This window comes from Mus musculus, chromosome 16, assembly GCF_000001635.26.
Source record: "Mus musculus strain C57BL/6J chromosome 16, GRCm38.p6 C57BL/6J".
NCBI lineage: Eukaryota > Metazoa > Chordata > Mammalia > Rodentia > Muridae > Mus > Mus musculus.
The window spans coordinates 64,779,968-64,795,595 of record NC_000082.6 but is presented as its reverse complement, the minus strand read 5'-3'; the positions used below and the strand labels follow the sequence as shown (position 1 = coordinate 64,795,595).

General features: G+C 34.8%; 1 protein-coding gene across 3 annotated transcripts in view; it reads left to right on the top strand.

Annotated features, from left to right (window-relative positions):
* The window catches only part of Zfp654 (zinc finger protein 654), a 71,591-nt gene extending 56,342 nt beyond the window's left edge, over positions 1-15,249 (top strand). For 2 of the 3 annotated variants that reach the window (XM_011246018.3, NM_001347245.1), the window contains exons 4-9: positions 1,040-1,175; positions 3,625-3,827; positions 4,370-4,509; positions 7,150-7,291; positions 8,794-11,089; positions 12,320-15,249. In XM_011246018.3, coding sequence (XP_011244320.1) covers positions 3,711-3,827; positions 4,370-4,509; positions 7,150-7,291; positions 8,794-11,089; positions 12,320-12,327 — 2,703 coding nt within the window. In that variant the 5' untranslated portion in view covers positions 1,040-1,175; positions 3,625-3,710 and the 3' untranslated portion in view covers positions 12,328-15,249. The remainder of the gene's footprint in view (positions 1-1,039; positions 1,176-3,624; positions 3,828-4,369; positions 4,510-7,149; positions 7,292-8,793; positions 11,090-12,319) is intronic. The other variant, XR_003951833.1, reaches the window with a different exon arrangement.
* Positions 15,250-15,628: the final 379 nt, after the last annotated feature.

The following is a 15,628-nucleotide window of genomic DNA, read 5'->3' as shown; positions in this document are numbered from 1 at the left end:
TTATAAGATGTTACGATATCTGTCTGCCTCCGGTATTATTTTAAGCACAGAAAAAAATGACATTTGTGCTTTAATTGCAATTCAGACAATATTGAAATATATTCAGATACTGCTAACTTCATTATCATCTTTTTTGTTAAGGATTCAAGTTCATTTTATTTATTTACTGAGTCTTAGTTTATTTTTCAAAATTTTAACTTTCCTGAACAATTTTTAAAACTCTTAGTGTATAATGAACCAGAAAGAAGAGTCCAACAGGTACACAAATTGTATATCTAAAGCTGGTTCATCAAACTCAGGAAATAAAAGTAAATCAATTTAATTCCTTTATTACTGTTACAATATAATGAAATATCATTTAACATAAAATATAGAAGTCAGAGAGTGCTGATTAATTACTACTTACTTTATGAGTACATCTGTATCTACAACCTGATGCAAACTGCTCCTGTTACAGGTTTGATGTCTTTTCTCCGCCTGTTGTTTCTTTATCTGCTAATCACAAATCTAATTTCCAAACAAAGGGAAGTGAATGTTCAGTTTTGAAACTTATTACTGTGTGGTAAACTGTGGCATAGGTTGAAGGCAGAGCAGGGGCATGAGTCTCCTGTGCTTAGAGTGTACTTCTAGGCAGCACCTCCCCCTCCCCGTAGGCTCTGGCCTCTCTTTGTTAACAGGAACTTAGTTTTAAATTTTTATGTAAACTTAACAGATCATTTAATTTTCAGCTTTTTTGCAACCTGGCTCTTTCTCTACAAGTGATTCACCTGTAGGCTTTTCCCTTTGGTTACATTTTATCCCCGTTTTAATGGGTTGTTTTTTTTTTCAGTGCAATCATGTATATCTGTGTAATATTTAACATTAAGACTATTTGTTACTAATGGGGTTTTGTTAGCCTACTTAGGTTGCACTGGTACCCTTTTCTCCTTTATAATTGAATAGCTATCATGTGGCCATCAGTCACTTTATAGATACTGATGATCAAGTAGTTTTTAACTCCTTTAAATTTCACAAAGCCAGAATAATTTTTCTCTCCTAGGAATGCCAGAACCACCTCCGCAGATATGGAAATGTGAATCTTGAACTGGTGACTCGAATCATTAAAGATGGTGGCCCATGGGAAGACCCAGTGTTGCAAGCTGTTCTTAAAGCCCAACCGGCATCTCAGGAGATAGGTACTTCAGGAGAGTCAACACCAAAACCATTTCTTTTATGATTTGGCCCAAAGTACTTCTGGATAGCAGCTTTGTTACATTTCTTTCTAGTAGTGGTACTGTGGCTGTTGACATATTTACTGGGTATTACAGGGAGTTTGTTTTTGACTCTACAATTATGGTTTTAAAATATGTTTAAGTAACTATACTTTTGTTGTTATTGTTGTTTTAAGTTCAAACCCTAAACCACAGAATATTCACTGCATCAGAGTTCTCTGAAGGCAGGAACTCTGAATTTATTTTACCCATTACTATGTTAATATATTCTTGTGCCTATATTCTATAGTTAGTCCAATGCCCTGTACACAGTTATTGGTTAATACAGATGATTACTGTGTGAATTGTTGTTCACACAGTACTGTGACTGAATGATCACATGATAAATGAATAAGTGAATTTCAAATATGATAGAACAGCATTTCCCAATCTAATACAATTTTGTGTCATTGCCTCATTACTTTATCTCCTTTGACATCATCTCCTACCATACTGAACTACACAGTGGACTCTAGAGCCAATATTGACTCAGAGCCAATATTCCTTATTGAAGTAGGAGGCTTTGTTCTCTAATCCAACCTGTTAATATTAACCCTTTAGCTTCCCATATTATTAAAAATGTCCTGAGTTCTAGGATATATGGATCCCCAAAACTTAGCATATAAGCTTAACCATAGTATATAAGCACAAGAATATAGAAAAGTCAAAGAGAACAGACAAGCTCTCCAACTTGGGAACAGCTACTTAGCATGTGTTGAACATATAAAGATAGTCCCATTTGCAACAGGTTAAGACATGGAGTGTGTGGAGAAGGGACTATCATGCTGGGCTTAAGACCAAAGGAGCACTATACCAAGAGTGGAGAACGCAAGGCAAACAAGGGGAACTGCTGCTTGATGTGTGGATTGGGAAGCACTTAGAGCAAATCAAAGGCTGAGACAGTTGGAAATGAGGAGAAAGACTTGCTTTTTAATGAAAATTATAAAGAGTAAATAAATTACAGGAAAGATAAGAGCCATCGTGAGAGGAAACAAGGAAATGTGGCTAGAGAAAATAGGATGGGTAGTAGCATCAAGCAAGCCACAGAGAAGAAGGCAGGAGCAAGCATGATGGGTCAGAAGGTAAAAAAGGCACTTGCTGTACATGTTGGTTAATTGAGTAATACACACAAAGAATAATAACAATTTTTAAAATAATTTTTTTTTTTTTTGGTTTTTCGAGACAGGGTTTCTCTGTAGTCTTGGCTGTCCTGGAACTCACTTTGTAGACCAGGCTGGCCTCGAACTCAGAAATCCGCCTGCCTCTGCCTCCCAAGTGCTGGGATTAAAGGCGTGCGCCACCACCGCCCGGCTAAAATAATTTTTTAAGAAGGCAGGAGAGAAGAAAGTTTATTAGGCTTTTAAGGAAGTGTTTACGCTTCCTTAGGCTAGAACAGAGCTGGTGTGAAGGCTGATGGCTCCTTAGGTGCCTTTTATAACTACACTAGCATTCCTCACTTTAGGCAAAAGTTCTCTAGAGCCTCATTAATATAGATGCCTCTTCTCTGGGTAGTAGTCGTTACGGTAAAGTCCATACTGAAATAGATTCTTGCATGGACTCCAAGTCACTCTTTACTCACCATAAAGTAAACTGTTTAAGTCCAAATAAAGTATAGTCTATCAACACTTCAGTAGCCACTAATGAAATATAAATAATTAAAAATGTTTGGATTTAAAAAGCATAAAATATAGATCCTACTTTTGTCGTTGCCACTTACAATATCTTTGTCATTGGGCAAGTCATTTAATCTCTAATAAAACAAATAGTATAAAATATGTCATAAGATTGTTGTTAGGTTTAAATAAATTTACAGTTAAATGTGTTTGTATATTATGAAAAAAATCATAAATTAGTAATTATCCTTAGTGATGTATAAACACATTAGACCCCATGACACAATTTTGCATTAATTTTATTTAACATTTATTTATTCATGATTCAGGTTTCTCATTAACTTAGCTTACATTTCTCAACAGTTAATCTGATTTAATGTGGTTTTAATGTACTAGTTTAGCATTCAGTCTCTTATAATAATGAAAATACTGGACTACCAGAAGCAAAAATGTGTAATCTTAGACTAGAGGTACATTTTAGATTTGCTATTTGAAACATTCTAATGTACCAATGAACTAAAAGAATATCTAATTCTAATTTTTAATCTCCTTTTTAAACTAAGAAGAAATCAACTAGAATTTCATGAGCACTGTTTTGAAATTTTATTTTCATTTATCAGCCATCATAAATGACTATTCAAATATAAAAGTTTTCCTGTGGAGCATGTTATTTATATAATGAAATATGATGTTTTAGTTGTAAAGTTTAAAACAAAGTTTGAATACTTTTTGAGAGTAATAATGTTTTCTTTTTAATATAGTGAACAAATACTTAAGTTCTGAAAATCCACTGTTCTTTGAACTACGTGCCAGATACCTAATTGCCTGTGAACGCATACCTGAAGCAATGGCTCTTATTAAATCTTGTATAAATCACCCTGAAATCAGCAAAGACTTGTACTTCCATCAAGCACTCTTCACCTGTCTGTTTATGTCACCTGTAGAAGATCAGCTATTCCGTGAGGTACCATTTGCGACTTTTTCCTATTACCATTTATCCTTACTAAAAACAAAATAAAACCTTACTGTTACTGAATTGTTTTGCAGTAATAACAAGGATTTAGAGATCACATTATCTCAGTGTATTTACTTGTCACTATTTTTTTAAGTTTATGTGACTTAGAATCTGATAGTAACAAATGATTGAGTTAATATAATTTACTTACTAAACTTTTGGTATGATACAGAAAAAAACCTGAGAAATATTATGATTTTGTCTCTTAAAGTGCTAAGAAGTTAAATGCTTATGTTTATTTTGTTTTTTTTCAATAAAAGGACTTCTTTCCTACTCTGAATTCTACTTACCCATAGGCATTAATGGCCTTGCAAGTACTCATTGTGAAATGCAGGTGTTATGCTGTAAAACTATAAAAATATTTCAATACAGTATATAATTGTAAAAGAAACTAGAAATGTATCAGTACTTGCAAGTAACTAAACAGAAACTGCAACTAGAGTATTATATGTTTTTGATGATAGGAACTGACTCTTCTTTTCTTCTTACAGCATTTGTTGAAAACTGACTGTAAGAGTGGAATTGATATCATCTGTAACACTGAAAAAGAAGGCAAGACTTTGCTAGCCTTACAGCTCTGTGAATCCTTTCTTATTCCACAGCTCCAGAATGGGGACATGTACTACATATGGTAAGTGTTTCTGATGCATAATTTGAAATGAAAAAATGGTAAACTAAAGGAGTACTGGTTAGTAGAGTTTGGACTATATATTTTCCTTACAGTTGTCTGAAAGTGTTCAACTACTTTTTAAAAATAGCATAGTTTTATTGTTTTTTAATTATGTGTGTATGTGTGTGTGTGTGTTGATTTGTTAGTGTGAGTGTAGATGCTATTGGAGGCCAGAAGAGGGTATCAGATCCTCTGGAGCTGGAGTTGATGGTGTTCGTGAGCCATCCAACATGGATGTTAGCAACTGAAATAGGATCTTTTATAATAGCAATACAAACTCTTAGCAACTCGACCATCTCTCCAGCCCCTACAATTGCTTTTATGTTTTTATTGTTATACTGAAAAAAATTTTGGGACAGGTATATATTTTGTTTACTAAGTCCTACACTTAGGGGGTCCCTTGCAATTTAACAAAGAGACAAGAGAGAAATTAAACTTTTATCAGCTAAGAATTAAAAAACAAAACTTTTGAGTACAAAGAATGTCCATTTTAATATCTTATATTATTTTGGAACAAGTTAGGAAAATAAACATGTATACATTTGTAATATATTCATTTGTAAAACATTAATTGGATTATGTATCTTCTGGTTTCCAGCTATCATTTTGTTTTAAAATGTGTTGTAGAGTTAGGCCATATGTTCTTTAATATAATTGGTCTATTTGCTTTTTTTAACCCATCACCCTTTTATAAAATCTCCTTATTTCTAATATTCACCACCATCTTTTATGTGTATACTTTACCTTACTAAATTCCTCAAGAGGCTTCCATATTTAGGAATACAATAGCTATGAGATTGTCTGAATGGGGCAATAGTTTAGCTATAGAATAGTTCCCTGGCATCTATGAAAAAAACAGTAACAGACCAAAAATAAAATAAAATACCTCAGATTTTCAGCTAACAAAAAGGTATTAATTAAATGTTATTTCTTGGTATCTTGAAGGTTATGTAGAATCTATGTAGGAAGCTAGTGACTTATTAAACTTGAGTACTTACCAAACAGTTCACTAGAGATGTCTTTAAAGATAGTGAGTAAAGGTAAGCACACATTAGCTTTTTTTTTTTTTAAATGTCAGTTACTGTCTCCATAATACATTGTGTTACTGAGGAGATAGATGTTCGTGAACTGGAAAATGTGATTCATAAAATACATAAGCAAGCCTAACCAGCACCTCAGGAAATAGGTGTGTCGGAGACTGAAAACCAAAATGACTGTGTGAAGTAGCAAACACAATGTTGTTTCCTAACTGGAACAGTTAGAGTCATTTAAAAAAATTAATAATATAGAATATTAGAGTCATGAATTTTTAAACTGAATAATGTTTGTTATTCTGTCTCGGTCCAGAGTACTTTTTGATTACAGAATTGTTACATTTCTCTCAAGTGGAGTTGTATCTACATGATGTTACATGTAAAACGAAGAAAGCCCAATGTCCTGTGAGCTCAACTCCACTTGCATGTCTAGGCTCTCAAGACATACATAGTAAATCTATTTTGGAAAAAACAAAGTTGCCACCAAGTATCTTAGTAGTTCCAAATTATGCGCTTTATGTGAGTTTTAGGGTCTAAGGGCAGATTTCTTTATGAGATGTATCCTTATGCTTTCAGTTTACCTGAAAAGCCACTGCCTGTATTTGTCCTTGTTCATCCTTGGCCGTGTATTAGGAAAGAATCTACCTGTGAAGGCTTTAAGTGCTCTATAATCTGTCTTCTCAAAAGTATAGCATGTTCACAGAAAAGCACATGATCTAAAGCTAATAGAAAGGATACAGTTTTAAAATCAGTACTGTATGTTTAAATTTTAAAATTTTTGTACCTTAGTAGAAAGAAAATATTCTAAAATATTGGTTTCTAAATTTGCAAGTAGTATGTTTACTGTTCTAGTTGGCAATAGGACCTAGGGAAATGAAGCCAAAATAATGAGGCAGACTAAACTCTTATACAGCTAACAGCAAACTTTACTCAATAGAGCATCAGACAATTTATACTGTGAGGATTAAGAGGAATCACATGAGCAAAGTGTAGAATCCCAAAGGCAAGCCACATGTGGAACACGTGGCAAGAAACCGTGTTTTTCTGTAGAGGTATATAAACAGTAGCCAGTTGAAGGAATAATGGAAGTAAACTCACTCCTATCCACTACACCTGCGTAGGACATGAAAACACATTTCAAGAACAATTCGATGTTTCTGAAGACACTGAAGTCAAAAGACTCAGTTTTCTTGGCGTTTTCTCACCAGCACTCAGAGTTCTCTCTTGACTCCATTCGTGGATGATATTCTGATGTTATATACTAAAGATCAAAGTGTATGTTTTACAGTTATAACATCAGTACTAGTATATGAAATTAGAACTGATTTAAGTCAACACTATGAATTTCTTAGGTATGCCAGCATATCTTTAGAATCATTACTATCAGTGCAAGATTATGTAGGCTTTTTTTTTCTCTTTTAACTTCTATTAATCTCAAAGGTAGCACGGAGAGCATACACATTTTTAACTACTTTATGTATATAGCCTTGCTAGGATAGTATAGAACCAGGCAAAAGAAATCAATGTCTTTACTTATATCTTGATATATGTCCTTTTCTCATTATAGGGAGTTGATTTTCCTATGGAGTAAACTACAGCTTAAATCTAATCCTTCCAAACAAGTGTTTGTAGATCAGTGTTACCAGCTTTTAAGAACAGCAACTAATGTGAGAGTCATATTTCCTTTTATGAAAATCATTAAAGATGAGGTAAATATATTTATTTTTCAGTTTTTAGATTTTAATGCTGCATCCTCTGTGTGTCACAATCCTTTCTCTTCATCTTCAAATATTCAACATGGCTCATGTAGAAGGAAAAACAATCTATTGTTACTTAATTTGGGAATAATTGCTTCCATATATATCTTATGACTAGGCAAATTTATCATTATAAATTCTGTTTTTGAATACTAATTTACAAATGATCCGATTATACTCCTTCATTGTCTCAGAAAACTCTTTCTTGATAATAAAACTGTATGTAGTTAAGTGGAAATGACATGCAACATACACAGATGCCATTCTGATTCTTGTTCTGGTCAAATAAGTATTAATTATTCCAACCAGTAGAGGCATAAAATCGACTTCAGTAGATCAATAAAAAATTCTGCAGTAAAAGCTAATTATCATTAACAGAAGTAAAAAGTTACTGATTTTCATACAATTCCCAGCAAGCTTATTATTCTTATACTTTATTAGATTTGTATAATGCCTCTTTCATATCTGAGTAAATGTAAAGCACTAGCATATGTAATAATAGCAATAATAACAATAGTATCACCATCATTATAAGTACTAGCTAGTATAATAGCATTTGCACTGATTTTAAAACACAATTACTTCCTAGCATCTGTTTGAAATGACATGCATTTACTCTCCGTCAGAGAATGAGAATGAGCCCTTAAGGGAGACTAGAGTTGAAAGAAAATTCGAAACAAAGTTTGCAAACATTTTACACTACAGGTATTGGGTCTTGTCAAACTTGAGAATTAAATATAAGAGTAAAAGCAAACATAATTATTGAAGAGACTTGATTTGAAAATTCTTCCCAAACTTCAGAATACTGTTTCAGGAAGTTTTCCTTTTGGAGTTGTATTCAAATTTTTTTCTTTTTTCTTTTCTTTTTTCTTTTAAATTTATTTTTTACACTCCATATTCCATTCCCTGCCCTCCCCCATCCACCCTCCAACTGCTCCACAACCCACACCTCCTCCCCAACTCTCCTGTCTCCACATGGATGTCCCCATCCCCCCACCCCACCTGACCTCTAAACTCCCTGGGGCCTTAAGTTTCTTAAGGGATAGGTACATTATCTCTGAATGAACACAGAACCGGAAATCCTCTACTGTATGTGTGTTGGGGGTCTCAAATCAGCTGGTGTATGCTCTCTGTTTGGTGGTCCAGTGTTTGAGAGATCTCAGGGGTCCAGATCAATTGATACTGCTGGTCTTCCTACAGGATCGCCCTTCTCCTCAGCATCTTTCAGCCTTCCCTAATTCAACAACAGGGGTCAGCTGCTTCTGTCAATTGGTTGGGGGCAAATATCTGCATCTGACTCTTTCAGCTGCTTGCTGGGTCTTTCGGAGGGCAGTTATGATAGATCCCTTTTTGTGAGTGCTCCATAGCCCCAGTAATAGTGTATTAAAAATTTTAAAGCAGATAGCATAATAGTTTTTAAGTTATATTTAGTAGGAATATTTTTGTTTTTCCAGGTTGAAGAAGAAGGCCTACAAATTTGTGTTGAGATCTGTGGTTGTGCTCTCCAGCTTGATCTCCATGATGATCCTGAAACTAAATGTCTAATTTATAAAACAATTGCACATTTTTTGCCAAATGATCTAGAGATTGTCAGGGTTTGTGCTCTCTCAGTATTTTTTCTTGAGCGTTCCTTAGATGCCTACCACACCGTTGAAGAGCTTTACAGACGTCCGGATGAAGAGTATAGTGAAGGCATGAGTACTGTTCAAAACCGTGTTCGTTTTGAATTACTTCCAATTTTGAAAAAGGGATTGTTTTTTGATCCTGAGTTTTGGAACTTCGTAATGATTAAGAAAAACTGTGTGGCATTACTGCGTGATAAATCAGCAGTGAAACTTCTAAATGAAAATACACTGGAAAATCCTTCAAGTAGTCTAAAAAAGAGAGTGGACCAGCAGAGTGTGGAAGAAGATCAGAGCACTGGAGAGACTGATCCTGATGATGCGTCTGTAGTGCAACCTAAAGGACAGGTTAATGTGAAGAGAAGCCTGTCTGCTCTTAACACCTCCAAAGTGGATCATAGTGTCCCAAGACATCGGTGCATGTTATGCAACAAGGAATTTCTTGGTGGCCACATTGTAAGGCATGCCCAGGCTCATCAGAAAAAAGGCAGTTTTGCATGTGTGATATGTGGTAGGAAATTTAGGAACAGAGGACTTATGCAGAAGCATTTAAAAAATCACGTTAAGAAGATTCAGAGACAGCAGATTGCTACTGCACAACAGGATGATCCAGAAGTCATCACTTTGGAAGAAATAAATGGTTCCAAATCTTTAATTTCCTTTGAAAATGGGAATTCAAATACTAAGGGCTTGGAAATAGAGACATTGACGGCTTCCAGTGAGAGAAACAAAGAGGTCATCCGTGAACACATGGCTGAGTTCATTAAAATTCCCATTGCTATACCAGAGAATGCTATAGAAAACATTATTGAAAATGGCAAACCAGATGCTTCTTTCAATAATATCTCAGAATCTTTACCTCAGTGTGATGATGACTATGAAGAGGAAGAGAATGAAGATGATTATGAAGATGATTATGATTTGAATCAAGAAACATCAGTGCTTCACAAAATCAATGGAACTGTGTGCCATCCAAAAGATGTATATGCTACAGACCAAGAAGGCAACTTCAAGTGTCCTGCTCTTGGCTGTGTAAGGATATTTAAAAGAATTGGGTTCCTAAATATGCATGCAAGGACTGTGCATCCAACTGATTTAAATGTGCGGCAAACTGTAATGAAGTGGAGTAAAGGAAAGTGCAAATTTTGCCAAAGGCAGTTTGAGGATTCTCAACATTTTATAGATCACCTTAATAGACACAGCTATCCAAATGTGTACTTCTGTTTGCATTTCAATTGCAATGAGTCATTTAAGCTGCCATTTCAGCTTGCCCAGCATACAAAAAGTCACAGGATATTTCAAGCTCAGTGTAGTTTTCCAGAATGCCATGAGCTTTTTGAAGATCTTCCTCTGTTATATGAACATGAAGCCCAGCATTACTTGAGCAAAACACCAGAATCATCTGCACAGCTGAGTGAAGTGGTTCCTAACCATCAAGAAATAGACCCATTTAGTAATGAGAACCAAACTATTCATCATCCAGTTTCTACTAGTAAGTCAAGGAAATATTCTACAGAACCAAAGACATATATAGACACTATGGAAAAGAAAACAGACAGTTTAGTTCATAATGGAAATGAACATTCTGATGATACTGTTTCAAATATAAGCTTGATAGACCAAAAGATGCCTGCCATAGAGCCAAATCCTGAAAATACTCATAGTACCACTGACTTAGTCAATGGACACAGTGAAATAGAGCAAACACCATTAGTTACATCAGATCCTACTCTGAAAATAGATATAAACAGAAACAGGACAGAAAATGGTTCTATTTTACCCAGTGTTGAATCACAAGAACACAGTGCCCTGTCAGTATCTCAGGCACCATCCAAACCAAATCTTACAAGTGAACAGACTTCATATGGCTTAATTGTAACAAAGCCATTTGTCAGACCTTTGCCCCCCAGTTACCTTGATGAACGATACCTTAGTATGCCAAAACGCAGAAAATTTCTCACCGATATTGTAGATGCCTGTTCTGATCAAGATAACATGTATAAAAAACCAGTGAAAAGATTACGATGTGGCAAATGCCTGACCACCTACTGTAATGCAGAAGCACTTGAGGCTCACCTTGCACAAAAGAAATGTCAGACACTCTTTGGATTTGATTCAGATGATGAAAGTAAGTCTTCTGTGTTTTTATTAGCTCTTTCTGCAGAAATGGAAAGATACTATCACTACATCTATAATGTATATCTGTGCAACTAAAAACATTAACATGTGTAACCCACAGGATAAAGCACTATTTTACACATTTCCTTTAAATCCACAACCACTATGAAGTGAGATTAATATTCTTCTTTTAGCTCAACCAACAAATAAATTCACGAGTAGTTTGCACAAGCTTATGAACTTTGGGAAGCGAGGAATCGAGATTTTTCATTCTTTGCTCCTACTTTTCCTACTATACTATACTATACTATACTATACTTAGGTAGGTAGGGTTTTACTGCTGTGAACAGACACCATGACCAAGGCAAGTCTTATAAAAAACAACATTTAATTGGGGCTGGCTTACAGGTTCAGAGGTTCAGTCCATTACCAGCAAGGTGGGAGCATGGCAGCATCCAGGCAGGCATGGCACAGGCAGAGCTGAGAGTTCTATGTCTTCATTCAAAGGCTGCTAGTGGAAGACTGACTTTCAGGCAACTAGGGTGAGGATCTTATGCCCACACCTACAGTGACACACCTACTCCAACCAGGTTACACCTACTCCAACCAGGTCACACCTCCAAATGGTGCCACTCTCTGGTCCAAGAATATACAAACCATCATATATACTGTACTGTACTATACTATACTATACACCATACTATACTATACTTTTTCTACTACAAGTGGCTTTTCTTCATTCAATGTTTCACATAATAGAAATTGAAGAAATAATACTTTTCATCAGCAAGATAGAATATGAAACAAGTAAAACTAAGTTACTGTCAAAAATAGAAGTAAAGAGCCTGGGGAAGTGGCTCAGCAGATAAAATACTTCCTGTGTAGTGGTGAGGACTGGACTTCAGATCCCCAGCACCCATGTAAATGCTGGGCCAGCATAGTGCCTTGTCTGTAACCCGAGCATGCAGGACCTCAGTTAGAATCCCCCAGCAAGCTAGCTAGCTATACTAGCTAGCAGAATCTCCGAGCTTTGGCTTCCTACATAAACATGATTATCAAGAAAGATAACCAACATCAACCTCTGGTCTCCAAATGGATTTGGACACATGTGCCCCCACTCACAAGCATTCATGCACGTGTATGTACACTACAAAACACATGTACACACATGCCAGAAATGTAAGGCTTGCTTTTCTATTATAGTCTATGAAATTTGAATTAAGACTATTTTATTTTACAGGTGCCTGATAATGTCTCAGAACGATTTGTTGATCATGCAGTAGTGTTTAAAAAAAGCACTACAAGAAAATGCATCATCAGCTTGCTATTTCCCTGATGGCCTTAATTTTAGAGTGGTCTCGGATTACTAAAGAAAAGACAAAGCACATTTTCTGGAATGAACTTGCAGAGGAGATGTGCCGGCTTAGACTCCAAAAGGGTTATAAAACTCCCAAAGTACCAGTTATCCATGAAACCACACTTTAAAAAAGTTTATGGTGATTAATAGCAGCATGTTCAGTTTTGCTTTATGTGAAAACACATTTGGGTAACTAGTCAGAAATACAAACCAGCTATGGCCTTACTGAAGAAAGGAAAAAGTTGATTCATTCTAAGATGAGATGGAGGGGAGCTGGTTTACAATAAACATGTAAAACACTCTGAAAATGGAATTTGTTTTCTTGTCCTGCATATTCATTATGTCTTCCCTTCTGGTCAACATATTTTAAAGAATCATTCATTGCTCTTTAGTTTGTGATATAATTTAGAAGCTGATACATAGAAATAAAGTTTGATTTATGACCATGCTGTCTACTAACAATTGTAACTTGTTTTAGGCAATTAAGTAGACAGGTCAAAGTTCAGTGAATGGCATGCCACCATTGAAAAATTTAAAACAAAACAAAAACAGTGCTTGGCTAATAAGCTCTTGATAAGAACCTTCAATGCCCCACTTTTGTAAAGTCAGTGATTTAAAGGCAGCAGCCTTAAGTAGACAAGAAAAGTGCCATCGGATACTTTGGGGGTGGTGGTGAAAAGAATCTAAGACCATCACATTCTACATAGTTGAAGGAAAACACTGAATTGAAAAATCTTGAATGTGAATAATGGTAAAAGCACACTGGGATATTCCTATCTGTACATATTAGGACTTTGCTAGATGATTCATAGTAAAATCCTTTATACATTAGTATGAGTTATCTAAGTATGGTCCTATGAAAATAATTGGCTTAAAAGTATGTCAGTTAAGAGTCCAAGAGTTCATTTTATTCAGTTAGGAGAATTAATTCAAAGTTAAGCCATACTAACATGCTTTCTTCATCAGTGATGAATTTGGCCTGCATAGTAGTTTTTATATTTAAGGAAGTACTTACATCAAAATTTGCACAACAGGAATACAGTAACATATATTAATGCACTGTTGTTCTTGGTGACCATTCGAAGAAAGATTTTAACTTATTAAGTTATTAAAACAAATATTTTAGTTTAAAAAATCTTCCAGATATTTCCCACCTGTCTGTTATGAAAAGGAAAATACATAAAGATCTCCTTTACCTGATAGTATATAAGTCTAAACGAGACAAAAACATACAAACACAAAGGTGAATTCTTTAAACACATTAGTATGCCAATTAAGTGTCCCAGCTACTCCAGCATGGTTTTGTGTAAATCAGACAATGTCATCATACTACAAATTTTAGGAACATTCTTGAGGTTAGGAAAATAGGACATTACTTTCAGGGTGGCATTCAGACTTTTAAAAACTATGTTTTCCAATAATGCTCTATCAGAATATTTATTTTTTTATTATTTACCATGGGCATTTGCAACTATGCAATGATGGTCACTAGTCCATTCCGATCAAATTGAAGTTTGTTTTAGTTTTATTATGTAGCCTACATTAGGCTGTGTAATTTACGTGAAGATAACAGATAAGTACAACTCATATGTTTTAAATCCTTTAAGTTCAACTCAAAATGTTTTCCATATTTCTTGACACTAAAAATGTAATAATTGACTTTTAGTTCATATTAAAAGTACATCTTGTAATAAAAATCCTGTTTGGAAACTGGTTCATTTGCACAATGAATTTTTGGGGGAACATAATTTCTGCTTTGTACACTTTGCAGTTAATAACATTTTACCATTTTTTAACTTTATTTTTTACAGGTTGTAACCACTGATATAGATACAAATCCATAAAGCATTACATTTTCTTAGTTTGTGTGCAAAGATGTGTTAAGCAAATTCCGCCTGTTATTTTATTTTGTCTTTTAAGCTTAATTTGAAGGTTTTCTTTTGGCTTTTGTTGCTAGGAGAACATTTTCCTATAGATAAAATTGGTTCATATATAATCAACACAAAATGTCGTGTAAAATTCTGTTTGACCACATTTTTCTAACCTCTTTATATACTTCTCAATTTTACCTGTTGAAAGAATTTGTGCATTCTATTTTGTTTTTTCTCCAAAGCATTTTGCTTTTGTGTAAATCCAGCAGTTGTGATTTGTGATTCAGAAGGGAAGGAAGCTTTCATCCACCCACATGCTTTTCCTTCTCCTTGGTTTCTACTCATGTTTTGAGGATACACGAACTCCTTTTAAATGTTTGTTTTACAATAATTATATGTGGTCAAGTAAGGTCAAGGAAAGTGCAGATCTGAATCCTTGCTGCTCAGACACAGAAGATGCACAGGAAAGAATCTCCGTGGATAAGGACACTGGTACTTTGGGCTCTAGCCATATTCATTTTTAAAAAAAAACACCAATATATAACAAACTACAATTTATATCATTGATCTGTGATTCTTTTCCAATCACACTGAACATTTAGCTGTACTTTCATGTTTGGTTTAATAGTGTATGAATGAAAAGCCTAAAAGGGATGATAGTGTTTATTTTTTAATTTATTTGGTACTGTCAAACACCTTTTCAGAATGAGCAAATGCTGCATTTGCATTTTGGTATTGTTATGTGAAAGATATTACAGATTCAGCAAGAAGGAAAATTTGTGCTTCCTTGTTGAACATTAAATTATTTTACTTTGCATTTTATAAAAGTACAAATTAAAACTGAGCCATTGAACTGCAATAAATCAACAATAGTGTCTCATTTCAAGAAATTTTTTGTATTGTACATAGATTTGTTCAATAAAACATTGTCCTTGTTGATAATGCAAGTGTTCAGTTTTATGTAGTACACTGATTTCAAGGATTCAGCTTACTTAAATGTATTTTCTATGCCTCATAAAAGTGGGATGTTTCAGTTCATGTTATCACATTCAGAGTGTTGAAACTTTTTGAAAGGATAGAAAATGATACAAGTAGGGGTTTTGTTGTTGGTTTTATTTTTATTTTTTGATGAAGGAGTAAGAGTTGATGGAGGGAGCTGAAAGAGTGGCTCCGAGCTTTAGAGAATGCTTTCTGCTCTTTATAAAGGACTTGAGTTCACAGGTTCAGTCGCCAGCACCCACATGGCAACTCACAGTGGTCTAACTCTATTTCTAGGATAATTTAATGCCCTCTTCTGGCCGCCCTGGGCACCAGGCATACA